The 18,492-nt window shown below is 50.6% G+C and overlaps 1 protein-coding gene and 1 long non-coding RNA gene across 8 annotated transcripts in view; one reads left to right on the top strand and one right to left on the bottom strand.

Moving 5' to 3' along the window:
• The first annotated feature begins 9,697 nt into the window (after positions 1-9,697).
• The window catches only part of ABCC8 (ATP binding cassette subfamily C member 8), a 74,540-nt gene continuing 65,745 nt past the window's right edge, over positions 9,698-18,492 (top strand). For all 7 annotated transcript variants that reach the window (XM_045825599.1, XM_045825598.1, XM_045825594.1 and 4 more), the window contains exons 1-3: positions 9,698-9,880; positions 11,056-11,197; positions 16,200-16,321. In XM_045825599.1, the coding sequence (XP_045681555.1) occupies positions 9,733-9,880; positions 11,056-11,197; positions 16,200-16,321 (412 nt within the window). In that variant the 5' untranslated portion in view covers positions 9,698-9,732. The remainder of the gene's footprint in view (positions 9,881-11,055; positions 11,198-16,199; positions 16,322-18,492) is intronic.
• LOC123810128 lies at positions 11,141-12,197 on the bottom strand. The gene is made up of 3 exons (XR_006784180.1): positions 12,138-12,197; positions 11,505-11,622; positions 11,141-11,190 (listed from the first exon to the last, which is right to left on the bottom strand). It is a non-coding gene; the product is annotated as an uncharacterized LOC123810128 (long non-coding RNA).

Here is an 18,492-nt window from a genome sequence, read left to right as displayed (position 1 = left end):
CTGCATCTGCAGAACTCTTCCTCACACAGAACTCGGGCTGTGCCCACCGAACACCAGTTCCCCAGCCCCAGGCAACCGCATTCCACTTCCTGTATCTATGAATTTGACTACTCCACGTACCTCATGTAAGTGTAATCATATCATATTTCTCTTTTTGTGACTGGCTTCTTTCCCTTAGCATAATGTCCTCAAGGTTTATCCATGTGTAGCACATTTTAGAATTTTCTTCCTTTTTAAGGCTGAACGATATTCCATTGTATGTATATACCACATTTTGTTTATCCATTTATCTGTCCTTGGACATCTGGATGGCTTCCACCTTTGGCTGTTGTGAATAGTGCTGCTGTGAGCATGGGTGTACAAATATGTCTTTAAGATTCTGCTTTCAATGATTTTGTACATGTACCCACAAGTAGATATGCTTTATTATTCTTTTGGATCAGAGCAATTACCTAGACAAATAGCTACAGATCTAATTCTCATAGTATATGAAGAGGAAAATGCTTCTAGGGAAAGTGAAAGCAAAAATTCCTTATCTTTATTTCTTATATATTTCCCAAATCTCAGGAAGCTAGGGCTTTTAACAGAAGCACTGAGAAATCCAAGGAAGTTTTATTTCCCCACAGCCCACGTGCTGCTTACAGATGGGCAGACAACGGAGGTTCTCAGTAAACACCACAGGCAAGCAAGAAAGGCAGCCACCTCAGAGGAAGAACAGCTTCTGCCTCTCTATCTGCCGCACAACTGGCCACTGTGGCCACAGACTCTTCATTTGTCCAAGGCGAACCTGAAACCACTGAGTCAGCTCAGACTCTGCAGTTCAGGCCCCATCACTCACGTAGGTACCTCGGAGCAAAACTCTGTCCGATGGGCTGCAAACCCTCAACATGGTTAACAGACACCTGGCAGCCACCTCAGGCCTACAGTTCCTAATGCCAGGTCCACCTACGGATTTAGGGGGGATTACAAACCCCAGTGTTTGAATCTCCTTTTGGAGAAGTGATCCAAAGCTTTTATTGGATTTTCAAAAGTATTTTTAACCCAAAAGAGGTTAAATCCATTCTCATTAGAAGGTGACAATTAAAATAAAATCAAAAGGTATTGGGAGCTCCCCCAAAATTAAACAGTGAGCTTCTTCGGTGTAGGCCTTGTGATCACACTGCATTTCCAGCACTTAGTAAGGTACCTAGCACATAGTATGTGCTCAGTAAAGATATGCCAACAAATGAATGAAGGAGAAACTGCGAAAAACACACCAAAAAATGCACATTGATGAGATCATATAAGCCAACGAGACAGTTGAATCTGATTTATAGACATCAATTCTTCACTTGGCTGAGCAAGCACACAGCTGTTATGACCATTCACTAATCAATTCATTTGTTCGTTTGTCTGATCAATATTCATTTAACAAGGGAATTGAGCAGCTAATCTGTGCCAGAACCAAAGATATATGACAGCTTCGGCCCTCAAGCAGCTCCCAGTCCAGTGGGACGGACAGGCCCACAAATGACTCATCGTGATCCTGGGTGGTAGGGCAGTGACAGTGACAGCCACTATACCAAGTGCTGGGAGAGCAAGCCAGGAACTGCCTTGTGGGAGCATCAAGGAAGACTTCACCGAGGAGGTGACATTTGAGCCCAGAGCTGAAAGTGGAGAAGCAGGTAGTCAGTGGGTGAGGGAGCCTGTTTTTAGCTTCCATGGCCCAGTACCGGGCACACACACAACAGGTGCTTCCTAAATGTGGACTGTCAGACGACAGACGACCCTCTGTCAGGGCAGGGCCTTAGCTGGAAACCCCAGAGCAGGAGCAGCCCAGCCCCCCGGGCCCATCGGTGACCATGCCTCCGCAGTGTGCGCTGTCCAGCGAGGCTCACGGTTCCCGCATGGCATCCAGAAAGGCTTCTTCCAGCTTCCCCACCTTTACGCTCACTGACATCCCTCCCCAGCTGTACAGCCTTGCCCCTCCTTCACCTGGACAGTCTGGGCCACCTTTCAGGGCCACCCTTCAAGGCCACCTTTTCTCCTAAAGCTACATCTCCACACCCAGTCACCTTTTAAAAAAAAATAGGATGTATTTTGTTGTGTTTTTCTAACCAGACTGTGTGCCCCAGAGGGCAGGGGCAATCTGCTATCATTCTTTACCAGGAGACAGTGTGGTGGAGGGCAGTGGTCCCCAAACCTGGCGTGCACCAGAGTCACCTGGTAGACTTAGTAGAACAGATTTCTAAACCCTACCTCCAGAGTTTCAGGTTTAGTAGGTCCGGGGTGGCCAGAGAATTCGCATTTGTATAACTTCTCAGGTGACGCTGTTGGTCCCAAACCACACTTTGAGAAGCACTGCACTGGGAAGCACACAGGTTCCAGTCCCAGCTGAAGCTGGGTTTCACCCTGGGCTGTGCCTCACATTGGCTGTGTGAGCTAGGGCAAGTCCCTTAACCTCTCTGGGCTTCCATTTCCTAAGGGCACAATAATACTCACGTTGTAGGGTTACAGAGGAACCCAGCAGGCACACAGCAGATACCCAGTAAATTGATTGGCTAACTGCCTCAGTTATAGATCTGGGCACTCAGTTATAACCTGGCTGAGCAAGGTTATTTCTCCCAATTAAGGGAGCAAGCAACACCTCAACAACCCCTTTCCCCACCTTCTCCCACAGGGACCAGCAGAAGAATTTGATTTGGTTTCTCCAACCCCAATGTAAAGGGTGAAGCTTTTCTCCAAACCACCGGGCTCACTCTTCTTGACAAAACTTCTCCAAGCCTTGTCCTTTGCCCCAGCCCCGGAGCAACCACATCAGTCCACGATTATCTTTCTCAAGAGCACACTGGCTATTCAAAAGTTTAAAATTTAATGTAATCACAACAATGTGAATTTTTATTGTATTTTAGTCAAAGATGGGCTTTGACTCTACATGGGCATGAGGGAATACTTGAGCAATTTTTCCTTCGAGTGGGTAAATGTTAGGTAGCGGCCGTGAGTCTCTCCCGATGTCTCCACCTCTCTCACCCCCAGGTCTCCCTCCCCCCTCCCAGGGCTCAGCTCGCCTGAGCAGAGAGGCCTTTCTTCGCCCAAACACCAAAGGGAAGGGTCTCCCCCCTCCTCCCCCACACCATTACAGTCGCAGGCTGCCCACACTTATCTCCATTTATGCACTGACTTTTCGCCAGGGCCCAAGAAAGTCAGCTATATACATTACGTATAGGCGCATACTCAAGCAGCAAGTCTAAATAAGGACATGGGCTTGCTCTGCAGGCACCACTCTCAGACAAGTCCACCCACCTCTCTCTGTTTCCCACTGGATAGCTGCCACTCTCCCTTTTGCCTCCCTCATTTACCCCACCCCTACCCCAGCCAACCCCTCTTCCTCAGCAGGAGGCTCCTAGGTGCTGCTACTTCTGTTGCTGGGGGACCTTGGGCCAGGGATTTTCTGCTGTGCCTCGCCCCTCCTGCCATAAAGGGAGATGACAATCAGGCCAGGTAATGGAACAAAGGGTTTGGCACTTTGTTCTTGTCCACTTAACTTTTAGGTAGGAACTCAATTAATTATTAAAAATCCATAAGAGTTGCAGCATTATTTACAGCGTTCTACAGCGGAAGCAGCCTACGTGTCCATTGAGGCATGAAGACATAAGGAAGATGTGGTGTGGAGCAGAACATCGTTCGGCCAGGGAAGGATGGAAATCCTGCCATTGCGACACGGTGGGAGAACCTCGAGGGCATGGTGCTAAGTGACATGTCAGACAGAGAAAGACAGACACTGAAGAGTCTCATGCATGGGATCTAACAGAGCTGAACTCTCAGAAACAGAGGACAGACTGGCTGATTGCCAGAGGCCTGGTGGAGGGGGGAATGGGTGGAGGGAGTCAAAATGTATAAACTTTCAGTTATAAGAAAAATAAGTTCTGGGGATGTTATGTACGGCATGGCAACTATAATTAACAGTACTTTATTGTGCATTTGAAAGTTGCTAAGAGAGAGGATCTTGAAGGTTCTCATCACAATAAGAAATAATAAATAGGTGAGATGATGGATGTTAACTAAACGTATTGTGGGAATCATTTCCTAATATATACACATATTAAAATGTTATGTTGTATGTCTTAAACCTATACCATGTTACATGAGAATTATATCTCAATAAAACTGGACAAAACCAATAAATGTCTCAGGATTCCAGGCAGGAAGCCCTCGGCTGATCTGAAGATGGAAAAGCCTGACATGAGGTCTACTGTGTGCCAGGCTTTCTCACACACAGGATCCATGATGGGGGGTCCCCCCCTCCCCTGTCGTTCATAGCAGAGGGTCAGGGAGATTGACTTGCCCACCTTCACAGCTGGTGGTATAGTGTGGGGACCTAAAGTTCCCCAGCATAGACTTTGGGTCCAAGCAGCTTCCGCTTGGGGGCGGGGGGAGGGGAAAGCCAAGTTGTTCAGCAGCACCCCACCATCCCCAGCCTCAGCCCCAGCTCTGGCAGGGCCCTCCAGGCCCAGACAGCAGAGGCGGCTGTCAGTGGCCAGGCAGTGTCAGAGAGAGGCATCCTCTTTGGCTGAGCCCAGGTGGAGGTTCTGTCGTAGCGAGGGAGGCCCCAGGTGGGGAGAGGGGTGGGTCAGTACACCTAAGGGGGGTCCCACAGCACTGGGCGTGACCATGACCTGTCCCTGTACTGCTGATGTACAGTCATTTCCCTCTGTCACCACCAGCAGTTGTCTCCAAAGCAAATCACCACGTTCGTTTGCCAGCTTTACCCACAGGGTGAGGCCCCCATCAGAAGAGCTCTCTCACACAAGTCTTCCCATCTGGCCTCCTGACTGATGCCAGCGACCGGTACCCTGACCGGGGCTTTCCTTCGGTTTCTAACACAGAGAAAAGGCAGAATGCACAGAGATACACAATCTTCCCTAAAGGTCTGTTCTCCGGGGCTTGCACTGCCCCCGTCAGGGACAGTCTCAGAAGCAGAGAAGTCCTCAGCGTGCCCTGCATCCCTCTGGGAACTGGTTAACGGCACAGGCTTTGCCTCCAGGCCCAACTGGCTTTGTATCCTTTCTCTGCCACTCCCCAGCTGTGCGACCTTGGGAAAAGACTTAACTCCCCTGAGTCTCCGCTTTCTCTGATAATAGTAACTACTAAACAGAGTTACTGTGAGGTTTAAAACAGGGGAAATGTATGGCACATACTAAGCATTCAACAAATGTCAGTGAAACAAAAGGGAGAAAATCTTACCCTCCCCCCTCCCCTACTTACCCGTCCCGGAAGAGAGCAGGTTTGAGGATGGCTGGCAGCCTGGGCAGGGAAATAGGCTCGCTGGAGAAACCCTGGGTGGGTATGCAAACTGGATGCAAAGGCTGAATTGCTCTGGGGAACAAATTTCATGTTTTGAAATAGAGGCTAAGAGGCTGTACGGAAGAAAGGAAGAGGAGATGTGAGATAACAGGAGGGAGAAGACCTCTCCATTCCTCCATGGAGACATGGGGGGATTCTACTAAGTTTCTGCTGTGAGGTGTGAAAATTACAACTTTCCACCTCCCCTTGAAGAGTTCAGCAAAGCCTCCAATTTTAACTGATGGGCAGGGGAGCTGGATCTTTCGGGGACGCAATGGGAGGCCGAGTTTGACCTCAAGTGGCCTTGAGTGAGCAGAGCACCCAAGTCATGCATAGAATTGCCCTTCTGAACTATGTTACCGTGATGAGGATGATCTTGAACCAACACTTAAAGGGGCAGGAACAAGAACTTTATTTAATTTCTATTTCAAGCCCCCATTCCACCAAGCTGGCAGACGATGTTCACACTGGGCTTTCTTGGAGCTCTTTCCCCGCCTCCCCCGTGATGCGATGCCAAGATCCTGGAAAGAGTATATCTTGTTCCTGCATCATCCACCCACGCAAGCATGGCTGAGGGTCCCATGCCTCTGTCAGTCTGGTGGCCCTGCTTTGGGGTAAGGAAACCTTTCTTCAAAAGAGCCCATGTGTGGATTTTCTGGCACCGTGTACAGCTTTTCCCTTGCTAGGTGACTACCTCCCCCCACCCCACCCCGCCTGCACACACCCACCCACCCCCACACGGAGCAGGCAGGCAGGGAGGCTGCCACAGGTTCCTGCTCTCCAGGCCTTCCCTCTCCTCTCCTTTCCTCCTGAGGCAGGGCTGTAGGGCGGGGTGGAGATGAAAGGGAAATGACTTTCCCCTCCTGATTCCAGCCGTGACATTTTGTCTATAACTTAATCCTCTTTTTTACTGATCTTACAGTCTTCTAAGTCCCCCCACTGACACAGCCTTTGTTATCTGCTTTCTGCCTGGCCCCAGCTTCACTCATCTGCCTGAAAAGGGGGGTGGGGGGGAGGAGGGGACATCTTTCCAAGTCAGTACAGATGGCCCTGCTGCATCCTCTGGTTGTTGCACAGTATCCCACAGCATGGATATTACCACGATTTTTCTTTTTGTTTGTTTTTCACCAGCCCACTCTTGATTGGGGTCATTGAAAGGATTAGTTTCTTGAACTCTCACCCCACTCTGTTGTGTCCCCATTATCATCCTGATGACCCTCTCTGCTATGGATCACGGACGCACCTGATGAGCCAGATTGAGACAGGGCACTATAGCCTGAATATCAGAGATGGAAGACTTTTGTGAAGCTCTGCAACCAGCCCTGCCTGACAGAGGAGAGGAGGGGCCCTGCCTTAGGCCACACCCATGCTGTGGGCCAGTGGGTCGAATCTATTTTCCAAAAGTCCATGCCAGGTTTTCCATCCTGCAGGGAGGAAGGCTGAGAATTCTCACATGGGAATAAATACACTGCTCTGAGCAAGCTCCTTGAACCTGCCCTTCTTCCAGCACCCCGCATCAGAACCTAGAAGGCATAGCTGGAGGTGGGAACATGAGAGACCCAGCACCTCCCCACAGAGACATTTGCAGTAGCTCCGTGTATATTTCTGGTGTAGAAATAAATGGTTTCCTGCAGCAGTTTGCTCCACAACTATGCCATGGACATCTTTCCATGTCTGTCTTTATAACTCTAGTCTCTGTACTTGCCTCGCAGTATTTCCCAGTATGAATAATACCACAATTTTTTGTTTGTTTGTTTGTTTTGTTTTGTTTTAGCCAGCCCCCTATTGATGAGCATTTGAGTTGTTTCCAAGATCACAGTCCATGCTACGGAAGCCCTTTCATGCCACCTGACTCTACGTTTTTTAAATAACTTTGCAACCACATGGTGGGCAGTGTGATGGGTGTCTTTACTATAAAGCCAGGTGTAAAGAAGGGTGGGATTTGCCCACAGTCCCACAGTGGGTGTGTGCTAGAGACAACCAGCACAGCACCCCACTCCAGCCTGCAGACCTGACACTCTCTGAGCCCCAGTAGAGGACCCCTTAATAGTCCTTGACACTTGAGTCTAGCTTGGGTTAGACCAGGTTTTTGTTCATTTCAAATGGCCTGGAAGAGGCCAATGTGTGGGTTGTGACGGGCACTGTGTGCTGAGTGCCGAGGAAGGGAAGAATCACTGCATAAACTTCAACGATTAGGGGCTGCTGGGGGATGGAGTAGCCTGAACCACCTCCCTGGCTTACAAAGTGTATTTAAACCCATGATCTCATTTTCAGTCCTGTGGGGTCAGTAATACCATCTTCCCCGTTTAAAAAGGAGGAAACTGAAGCACAGAATGCTGACTTGCCCAGCATCACAGAAGCACTGGTAGGGACTTGTTACTTAAAAGTACACACAGGGTCTGGCACAAATAACACCCCTTTTTATTACATAAAAATATTTTATTACAAAATCATAAGCATGCAATTCTGTAGCATAACAGTATCACACTCAAGCACACCATATGACATTTTAGGTGAAATGTTCAAATTGCTGTCCATCCTGTGCAGGACATTCACATACTCCACCAACCACACTCAATGGCATTACTTCTGCTGGACCCTGTATACTGTTAGCCCTTCAGGGAAAAACAGCACTGCTGAAAGTGTGAAAAACTGAAATTGTAACTACAAAAACAAAATGACAACATTGCAGAGAGTTTGAAAAAAACTCAGAACCAAAAAATATGCTTGTTAGGTGACTATGGGCACACCATCTTATCACTCTGAACCTCAGCTGTCTCGTTGGCGCAGAGGGAAAACGGCAATAACAATCACGAGCACAGCAGTGGTAGGTGATATAACTGCGCACCACCCTAACGCAACAGCTATTTGCAAGTCTGAGCCTCTCTGTAGGCTAGCATTCAAACATCCACATTTAATGTGGCCATAATCATAGGAAATGCACAATTTTGTTTCCTTCTTTTCCGCCAACATTATCTCATAAGCTTTTCTCATTTGGCTACGTGGACTTGGCAATCACCTTTTCAGAGCCCACATTCACCCAGATTCATTAACTTTTGCGGCTAGTGCTGAACATTCACAGCCACCAAGTTTGCACTGAGTTGGCTGGTGCTGCAGGAAACATCTCTCAGCTTCACAGAGTTTCCCGAAAGTCAGACTGTCTGAGTGAGGCCTCAGGACCCTGAGCGCCTGAGGACCCTCCCCAGGCTGTTCCCCCAACCCCACCTGCCTTCTGCCTTGGTGCCTGGTTCTTCCCTGGCAGCTTCCAGGGCCTGAGGCAGAGCCGAGAACATCCCATGATGTCCTGAAAAGGCTTGGAGCCTCAAAGCAGCCTCAGAACAGGTTCAGAGAAGCTCAGAGGGAAAAGGGCTGAAATCAGCAACACCATTCTAAAAGCTAACCTCATATCCCATTTTCTCTTCTTTCTTCACAAGATGTCAACTTGATTGGCCAAGGACCTGTGAGACTCTCCAAGGCCAAAGGTGTGGGAATGTGTAACATTGTCTACCATTTCACCAGGTCCTTGAACTCCATAAACCTGTCTGTGTCAGATTAAGAGTACAGCCTAGGGTGATATTTTCCGGTTCCATCCTTCCTGACTGCCTCCAATCGCTTTTGCTGGATCCATCTCCACAAGCGGCCTCTTTTTCAGCCTTGGTCCAGGACTCATTCTGCTTCTTCCCCTGCCAGTCTCGGGGAGGTCTCAATGTATCTGATGCGTGCATGCTTTAGGAAAATAGGGATCAGAAGGGGTGGGTTCAAGTTATTCTTCCCTACTTGGCAGTGAAACCTTGGGTCAGTCATGTAACCTCCCTGAGCCTCAGTTTTCTCATCAGGAAAAAAAAAAGGAGAAATTACAAGGTAACCGTACGGGGTGGGGACTTGCTTCACTCTGCCCTACTATAACCCCCCCCCTCCAACTACATCTATCGGTGTCCTACCCAGGTGAGCCCACATCTCAGACCCTGAGCAGTGAGCTCAGACTTGAGGCCACGACCACTCCCACTCCAGACCCACACGGACCCTCCTCCTCTCTTCTGCACCCCGCTCCTCTTCCACCCAGACCTGAGCCTGCCCACCCACCTGGCCTGCCTTCCCCCCTTTCCAACAGCACGCGCGCAGCGGGGCGCTCACACGGCATCCCCAGCACACCTGGGCGCGCGTGCCGCCACAGCTGGAACGCGGGCCAAGCGTGGCCCTGCCGGTGGGGCTCCTGGCCACCACTACCCCGGGCCCCGCAGGTAGTGGAGCAGGTCAAGATTACGGGGAGTTGGAAAGCCTGCGGGGCGGGGCCCGCGGGGGTGGGGGGCGGGAGCCTGACGGCAGGGCTGGGCTGCTGAGCAGCCGGGGCAGAGGCGCGGAGGCGCGTGGAGCCAGCCGCAGCCGAGCCCGCGCCCTCCCCGCGCCGCCATGCCCCTGGCCTTCTGCGGCAGCGAGAACCACTCGGCCGCCTACCGGGTGGACCAGGGCGTCCTCAACAACGGCTGCTTCGTGGACGCGCTCAACGTGGTGCCGCACGTCTTCCTGCTCTTCATCACCTTCCCCATCCTCTTCATCGGTGAGCGCGCTGGTGGGCAGCGGAGGAGGGGAGGGAGGAGGAGGAGATGCCGCCCGCCCGCCGTACCGCTCAGTGTCCCCTTACGGCCCGAGACCGCCGCTCGCCCCCCTCCCGGGGTCCCCTGCTCTGCGTACTAACCCAAGGTCCCTGCACGCGATCCCCTCACTCCCGGGTTGACCCCGAACATGCATTAAACACGGAGGACGCTTCTGACCCAGGGGATCCCCAAGTTCTCCCACCTCAGGGCTGGAGCTAGGAAGGAGAAAGAAGAAAGCAGAGGTTTCTGTACGCACTGAAAAGGTCCGGAGGAGCTCGGGCTGCAACCTCGGCGGTGCCCGGTGGGGAGCCAGGTCACCCCTCCCCCCAGGCTCCCTCCCTGTCAGTCGCAGCTGGGCCCAGGAGTGCAGCCTGCGTCTCAGAGGCGGGGATGGAGGCCCTGCAAACCCCTGTGCAGTCTCTGTCAGTCCCAGGGTCCCACTCGGCCTGGGCGAGGAGGGGCGGGAACTAGGGGCTTGGATCCTCTTCCCTGCCACCCCACCTGGGCGCGTCTTCGGAAGGCAACTTCTCAGGCTCCGTGTATCGAGCAGCCCCTGACTTTGGACACCAGAGGCCCCCAGTGCCCCTGCTTGAAAGCTCTCTGCCAAGTTGGGTGCCACTGCCCGGACAAGCATGCGTGCCTCTTCGCAGGGTCCCCGTCATCTCTCTTCACGACCTTGAATTTCCCAAGCTGGCTGGGTTTGTCAACTCACGGGGTGCCCCCTGTCTCCCCAAAAGGTGTTAATTCACTCCGAGGGAAGAAAGAAAATATTGTCACGAAGTTAAAAAGAGCAGGATGCTGCAGAAGCAAAGACTTGCTAGTTGTTGACAAAAACACATGCTCATATGTATATCAAAATTATACCAGCATTTACACTTCTGTTCTCAACCAAATGGTTTATTTACATAATGTCTTGTCACACAAGAGATCAACATAGAAAATGAGTTCCTGCATAGGTGGTCCTGGGCAGGTCCCGGTTTAGTTTGCGTGTACCAGACTCTGGCATTCATATGCAGATGTGTACGAAGAGGCGCACTCTCCCCCCACTGTGGACCCAAAGCCTAAGCACCATCCCAGGGTTTATGCACTATCCTCCCTGTTCACCAGGTTTCCTGCCTCTTCCTGTCCCTCCTTGCAGGATGGGGCAGCCAGAGCTCCAAAGTGCACATTCACCACAGCACATGGCTCCACTTCCCTGGGCACAACCTGCGCTGGATCCTGACCTTCATGCTGCTCTTCGTCTTGGTGTGTGAGATCGCAGAGGGCATCCTGTCTGATGGGTGAGTAACTGTCTGAGAACTCAGGAGAATGGGTCTGCTCGCCGAGAGGCTCAGGGAGCCCCCAGCTCACCGGCTTCCCATGAGCCAGTATTATTTGCTGACAAATCCAGCATCTGGTTACCCAGTATCTCCTGTGTGCCAGACTCTGTGCCAGGCACAAGGGAGACTCAGGCCCTGCTCTCAGTGCAGCAGGGTTCACGGAACCCAGATCTGTATGCCACAGCCTAGTGCATAACCGTAGAGCCCATCAGAGCATCCCAACTCCTATGGAAGATGCCCAACCTCTTCTACAAGCTACTGGAGTTACCTTCTTGGGGGAAGAAATTACTCTTGCTTAAGATCTTTCCTTAGTTTCCAATTGTATATAAGCTCCCAAGTCCTCAGCCCGGCTGGCATCCAGCGCCCTCACAGTCAGCTCCCCCTGCCTGTAGGAACAAAGGTAGCACTGAGAAAAGCCAGAGGGGGGGGGCGGTGAGTAGTACATGGGGCTGAAGCATGAAACACAGCACGTGAGTAAGGGGAGCCCTGAAGGATGAGCATAATCAGCACAGCACTTTTAGGTGAGAACCCTACAGGGTGTCCAGGGCAGGTCTGGAGTCGAGCAGAGCCTGGAGGGAGAAACAGCACTTAGGAGGTGACTGCAGTAGTCACGGTGAGAAATAACAGCAGCTGAAAATGGTGTGTCAGCAGTTGGGGGTGCAGAGGAGGAGGAGGTGAAGCAGCCTTGTCACTAAGGAAGAGGGGGAGAATCGGAAAGGCATGGCGACTGTCCGGGGGAGGTGGTGGTGAAGAGTGGGGGCATTTGGCTTAAACGTCTGAGGTCTGGCCCCTCTGAGCTGGAATCTGTGCCCAGACCCACTGCTGCCAGCCCTGGCTCCTGCAGCTGGGTGGTGTGGGGATGGGATCCCCCACCCCCCCACACAATCCCTTATTCTCCCACCTGCAATGTCCCTGTGTCCTGGCTTCAGTGGTAATCTCTCTGATAACTGCTTGTCTTGGGGCTCCTCCCGATTATCAAAGGCCTCAGACCAGCAAGAAGACCAGAAGGCATACTGCCACACAACTAGCAAGTGACAAGTCTCCAACACCCCTTTCAAAGCACACAAATGCTAGATAGGGGAGGGATGCCTTGTGAGCCTCTAGGCCAGAAATACTCACTGGGTTATAATTAGCAGGTGACAGAGAGGAAGATACTTCTGCCCAAGGGGAAGGTAGGCCTGGGTCTTCTGCTGGCACTTCTGCTATGTACATACCAGCTGTGGGACTTTGGGCAAGCCACCCAGCCTCTCTCTCCCTGTGAAATGGGCATCATAATAGCTGCCTTGCCTGCTTCACAGACAGCAGGATGGTCTTCTGGTCTTCTTGCTGGTCTGAGGCCTTTGATAATCGGGAGGAGCCCCAAGACAAGCAGTTATCAGAGAGATTACCACTGAAGCCAGGACACAGGGACATTGCAGGTGGGAGGATGAAAGTAGAGCACAAACAGGGTACCAAGCAAGGAGTGTCAGAGTCCTGGGCAGGTAGCACAGCCCCAGCATGTGGGAGACAGAAATGAATCAGGTCGAAGGCTTCTTCCTCTGGCTCTGCAGCAGCCCCTCCTGTGTGGGCTGCACCTGTATCCCAAACTTCTCCAGCTCAGTGCAAACAGCCAGCTTCTTCCTGGCAGACAGGTCAGCTCCTGAATTGGGCATTTGCTGGTCGTTGCTGGTTTCCATCCCCAAACAAGCAAGCGTGAGGGAGGGACATCCGAAAGCAGCAGACAGGAGGAAATCACAGATCCTGGCCTGGGTTTGCAGAACTGCCTGGAAGTGTAGGGGGCAGGTGGGAGTGGGGCTGGCTAAAGCGGTCATCTTCAAACTTGTCTTTAATTTAGGGTAAGCCTCATGTAGTGAACCACACCATCCTTTACCTTCAGGGCTTCCTGTCTTCCTTTGGGTATTATTTCTGTGTGTGATACTGAGTTCAGAACAACCACAGCAGTATGGGTTAAGGAGGAAACACTTTTTAAAAACATAAGTGAAATGCTTTCCCAGACCACCATTCACTCACATATTAAAAATGTTACCTAATTTCTTCCTAATTCAGCGTAGTAAAGCAGCCGAAACCGATTTTATGAGGTCATGCCATGAAATATTTATTTCTTTTTTAATTATATTTTTATTGTTTATGCTGTTACAGTTGTTCCTGCTTTTTCTCCCTTTCCCCACCTCCACGCAGCCCTGCCTTCTCCCCTCCCAAGCTAATCCCCACATTGTTGGCTGTGTCCGTGGGTCATACCTAAATGTTCTTTGGTTAATCCCTTTGCCATCTTTCATCCAGCCTCTCGCCAACCCCCTCTGCTGCCTCTTTTCTGGCAGCTGTCAGTCTGTTTTACGTATCTAAGCTTCTGTTACTGTTTTGTTCGTGAGTTTATTGTGTTCATTACATTCCACATACAAGTGAGATCATGTGGTATTTGTCTTTCACTGACTGGCTTATTTCACTTAGCATCATTTTCTCCAGGTCTGTCCACGCTGTTGCAAAATGAAAGTTTCTTCTTTTTTACTGCTGCATAATATTCCATTGTGTAAACGTACCACAGCTTTTTTATCTACTCATCTACTGATGGACATTTAGGCTGTGTCCAGCATTTGGCTATTGTACAGAGCACTACTATAAACATATTCAAACCAATTCAAGATTCTTTTGAATTGGTGTGTTGTTTTTCTTTGGTTAAATATCCAGAAGTGGAATCACTTGGGTTGTAAGACAGTTTCATTTTTGTTTTTTTGAGGAACTCCATACTGTTTTCCACAATGGCTAAACCAGACTACATTCCTACCAATATCACACTAGGGTTCCTTTTTCTCCACATCCTTGCCAGCACGTGTTGTGTGTTGATTTATTGATGGTAGCCATTCTGACCGGTGTGAGATGATATCTCATTGAGGTTGAAATATTCATTTCAGTTATGACTATTCCTCGTGTTATTTCATCTTATAAAATGTTTATCATTTCTGCCTTCTATTGCCAAAAAATAATTTATTTTAACTTAATGTTGTAACACTTTAGATGTCACTTTCAAAGTGTGTGAGCGAGTACAGGGTTTTTCGAAATTAGTTCAAGGAGTACAGGGGCAAGAGTTCTGAAGACCCCCGGGAAGAGTGTTGCTTGCTCCCAACATCCTCACTAGTGACTGGTTGCCTTGGGCCTCCTATATCAGTATTTTGCTGAAAATATCCATTAATTAAAGATTAAAGAATATTGACATTTATAGTCTCACTTAACATGAAATCTGGAGGTCATCTTTTTTAGTTGGTGTGATGGCTTAGTGATGGCATCAGGGACCCATGTTTCTACACCATCCTCTGTGTGTCTGCTGTATCTTTTCTCACGGTCACAAAACGGCTGCCCAGCTGCGGGCATCACTTGGGCAAGGGCAAAGGTGTCATGCTTCCCCATGTGCCTCTTCCTTACACAGATGTCCTCTGCAGACTTTCCTTTACATCTCATTGGCTGGAACTGGATGATATGACCACTGTTAGACCAATCGTTAGCAAAGGGGTATGGAGTTGCTTGGTGGCTTAAACCAATCACCATCCATTCCCTGAGGCTGGGTGCATGGCTGCTGGAGCAATGTGTGTTTCTTTTGTCGTGGAAGGAGAGGAGCATGTTTTATGATGAACAGCTCACCCTGCCTCTATACCTATTCCTTAGTCCCACCAGACCACTTGGGGTTCCAACATGGCTCTCCTTGTGTTCCCTGCTTCATCTCTATTGAACTCCTATTCATCCTTCAAAGTCCAGCCCAGTGCTACCTCCTCTGTGAAGCTTTCCTTCGTTGCTCACCAGCCCCTTTGTGCTCTCAGCCTTCTGTTCATCTGCAGTATCATTTCCCTAGACTGTCTGGTCAGTCAGCTCTGAGCTTGGCGGTCCAGGCCCCCACTGTCAGCTTGTTGAGGGTGTAGACCCTTGGCGTGCTGTGTAGAAAGAGCAGTGCAAGTGAGAACAGCACCCAGAGGAGGCCTCTGGCAATGGTGGGGATCCCAACATGGCTTCAGGAGAAAGAGCAGTCTGGGCAATGCCAGAAAAATGGTTTGAGGCCACATCACTGAATCTTCGGTGCTGGCTGTGGGTTTTGCCATCTGTAGGAGGGAGCCTTGGAAGGGCATGATGAAGACCAAGCGAGTGAATGAGCCTCCTTACCAGTCACAGGGAAGCCTGAGGTCTGGGAGAGTCAGGGTCCCCACGGGTCTTATCCCCAGACCAGAACCCACCCACCGAGGCCTGTGTGAGTTAAAGTGGGGGAGGGCATGAGCTCTTATTGGCTGCCTCCACCCACAGCCCAATGGAGGAAACAAAAACAGTGACCTTTGGCTTGTTACGTAACCTTTCTATGCCTCAGTTTCCTCAACCGCAAAATGAGGAGACTCAGAATACTGACTTCCTGGAATTTTATGAAGATAAAGTGAGTTAACATACGAAAAGTGCTTAGGACAGTGGCAGGTACATGGTAAATGCTCAATAAATATTGACCCTCAGTGTTGTCATTACACCACCTGGGGAGGAGAGCCGGTGCTGACTTCACTGTTCACGTTAAATGGGGCCGTCACTGGGAGGGCAGGGCTGCACCGGCCCCTGCACCACCCAGAGGACCCTGAGGACAGAGACCCAGCTGTGCTCACTCCCAGAAAAGTGGTCCCAGGCCAGAGGCTTTGCAGCTGCGACTGCTGGCTTTCCTATGCCAGGTTCTGTGGGCACGGACCCAGGGAAAGAAGGCCGTGAATTCTGCAGCCTGAACACCAAGCCTCCGTAGCAGCTCCATGTGGCCTCCTGGGCCTGTTAGTTAACAGGCACAGATGGGGTGTGGGCTGGGCAGAGCTGTCAGCATATGGGTGGAGCTGTACTCGTGTCCCGGAGGCCCCACTGTGTGCTGGGTCCTAAGCAAGGCCTGGGCTGCCCCATTGATGTATTCAGCATATCCAAATCCTCTCTGTCTGTCTGTCTCTTGCCCCCATCTCAGGGTGACCGAATCCCGCCATCTTCACCTGTACATGCCGGCCGGGATGGCGTTCATGGCTGCTGTCACCTCCGTGGTCTACTATCACAACATCGAGACCTCCAACTTCCCTAAGCTGCTGATCGGTAGGGGAGCTAAAGGGGCTGGGGACGGATAGGTAATGTTCCTTCAGACAGTGTTTACTGAGGACTTCCTATGTGCCAGGCTCTCTTCTAAGTGCTAGGGGTTCAGAAGTGGAGAAGAAAAAACAAAACCCTGCCATCATGGAGCTATAGATAGGCAAAGACAGTAAATAAACCAACAAACAAGTAGTGACGATGCTATGAAGGCAACAAAGCTGGGTAAGTGGTAGAGAGTGATGGCAATGCTGCTGCTTGTACAGAGGAGGCTTCAGACCAGAGCGGACTTGCAGATATTTGGGGGAAGGGTATTCTGTGCAGATGGAACAGCAAGGACTTTGCAGATGTGCAAAGGACTCCTGGTAGGAAGAAACTTGGCAAAGGACCAGTGTGGGTGAATCAAATGAAAAAGGAGGAGAATGGCATGAGATGAGGTCAGGGGCGAGAGGCGGAGCAAGGATGACTCCTGGGCTTTGGGTCTGAGTGCCTAGGCAAACATGGAAAAGGAGCAGGCACCGGGGTGGGGAGGGATCAGTTTTTCTCTCTGCATGTTGAGCTTAAGATGTTGCTGAGATGCCAACTCAAGTGTCAAATAGGCAATTAGATAAATGAGTCATAGTTAGAGAGATGGGGAGGTCAGGGCTGGAGGTACACATTCAGCAGTTCCAGGCTTGTAGGTAGCATCTAAAACTTGAGCCCAGATGAGGTCGCCTGGAGAGAGCAGAGAAAGGCTGCAGCACCCGAACCTGTGGTTCGCTGCAACATTTAAAGAGCCTCAGGAAGGAGTGCCACCTTAGGGCTCTGGCACCGTGTGGTCGGGGTCCCAGGCCGAAACAAAACTGGTAACTGTTGACACTTATCGAGCATGTACTGCGTGCCAGGCTCAGTGCTAAGCTTCTTACAGGCAGTATCTCACTCAATCCCCACACTCTCCCTATTGCCACTATTGCTACCCCCATTTTACAGATGTGGACACTGAAATTTAGAGGTTAAAAATACTAAGAGTGGGCACTCATTTAGCACTAACTATGTGTCAGACACTATCGGAAGCCTTTTACACACACTAACTCTTTTCATCCTTACAACAATGCTGTGCAGTATTGTTGTGGCACCGGTATTGCTTCCCCTTTACAGGTCAGGAAAGAGAGGCTCAGGTTTTGTGACTCGCCCTAGCCTGCCCAGCAGGGTGCTGGGAGTCTGGCACCCCAGCAGGCTCGTAACTGCTTCTGAGACTACACATCCAAGGGTCCTCAGGCTATGCGTGGGCTAGAGGTGGAAGTCCGCAGGTCTGCCTCCGGGTTTGGGCTCAGTCTCTGTGTCTAACACCAGGCTGTCCATCTGGCTGTTAGGCTGTGGTCAGACTGTGTGTCATTAAGTCAGACTGTGAATTTTAGGTGTCACAGCACCCCAATGACATCCGCAGTGTGGAACTCTCTGTATTAAGGCAGAGACAGCACAGTCATGAGTGGGTAGATAGTGTTTCCCAGGCTAAGCACGGGTGTGCATTCCCGAGCAAGCTGAGATCCGTCAATCATCTGGGCGATCCCCCACCCCTGGGGCCCAAGTGAGTGTGGTTGGAGGACTAGGGGGAAGCAAGTGGAGAGATGTTAAATACAGGCTTCAGAGAGCTCCCCGCTCCAGGTTCTGAAGCAGTTTCGCACGCACAGACAATCCCTCATTAACCACCAGGGCCTGGCTGACTGGTGCCCCTGGAAACGCCACGTCTGGGCAACTGGTGAGTGCATTTTCTCAACCTCCAGTAAGCACATAACGTTCTCTCCTTAAAGTACCATTACCACCCATCAATGGCCCTGTCCTTCTCCAAGGAACAAGGACTAACTCCCTCCATTCCCCTTTGTTAGTTTTGCTCTCCACAGAGTCAGAAATTCTAGAACAGGGAATAATGGAGATGATAGAGGGTAATGGGAATTGGGGGAATAGCCGGCACTCTGAGGAGGCAACTCTCTGCTCACAGATCTCAAGTCCCACAGAAAGGTGAACCATGACACAGCTTACATTGTCCCACATAATAACCCCGATGCTGGGGTCCCAGGTGAGATCCAGGAACTGTTCTATGAGAAAGTCATGTTCGAGCTGAGGATTGAAGGGCAGGTAGGAACTAACTAACTAAGAGAAGTAGAAGGGAGTGCTTTGGGAGAAGAAATAGTACATGCAAA

This window comes from Phyllostomus hastatus, unplaced genomic scaffold (assembly GCF_019186645.2).
Source record: "Phyllostomus hastatus isolate PE091 unplaced genomic scaffold, TTU_PhHast_1.1 phas_scaffold_585, whole genome shotgun sequence".
Lineage (NCBI taxonomy): Eukaryota > Metazoa > Chordata > Mammalia > Chiroptera > Phyllostomidae > Phyllostomus > Phyllostomus hastatus.
Note: the sequence above shows the minus strand (reverse complement) of the source record. Positions and strands in the feature narration are given on the sequence as shown.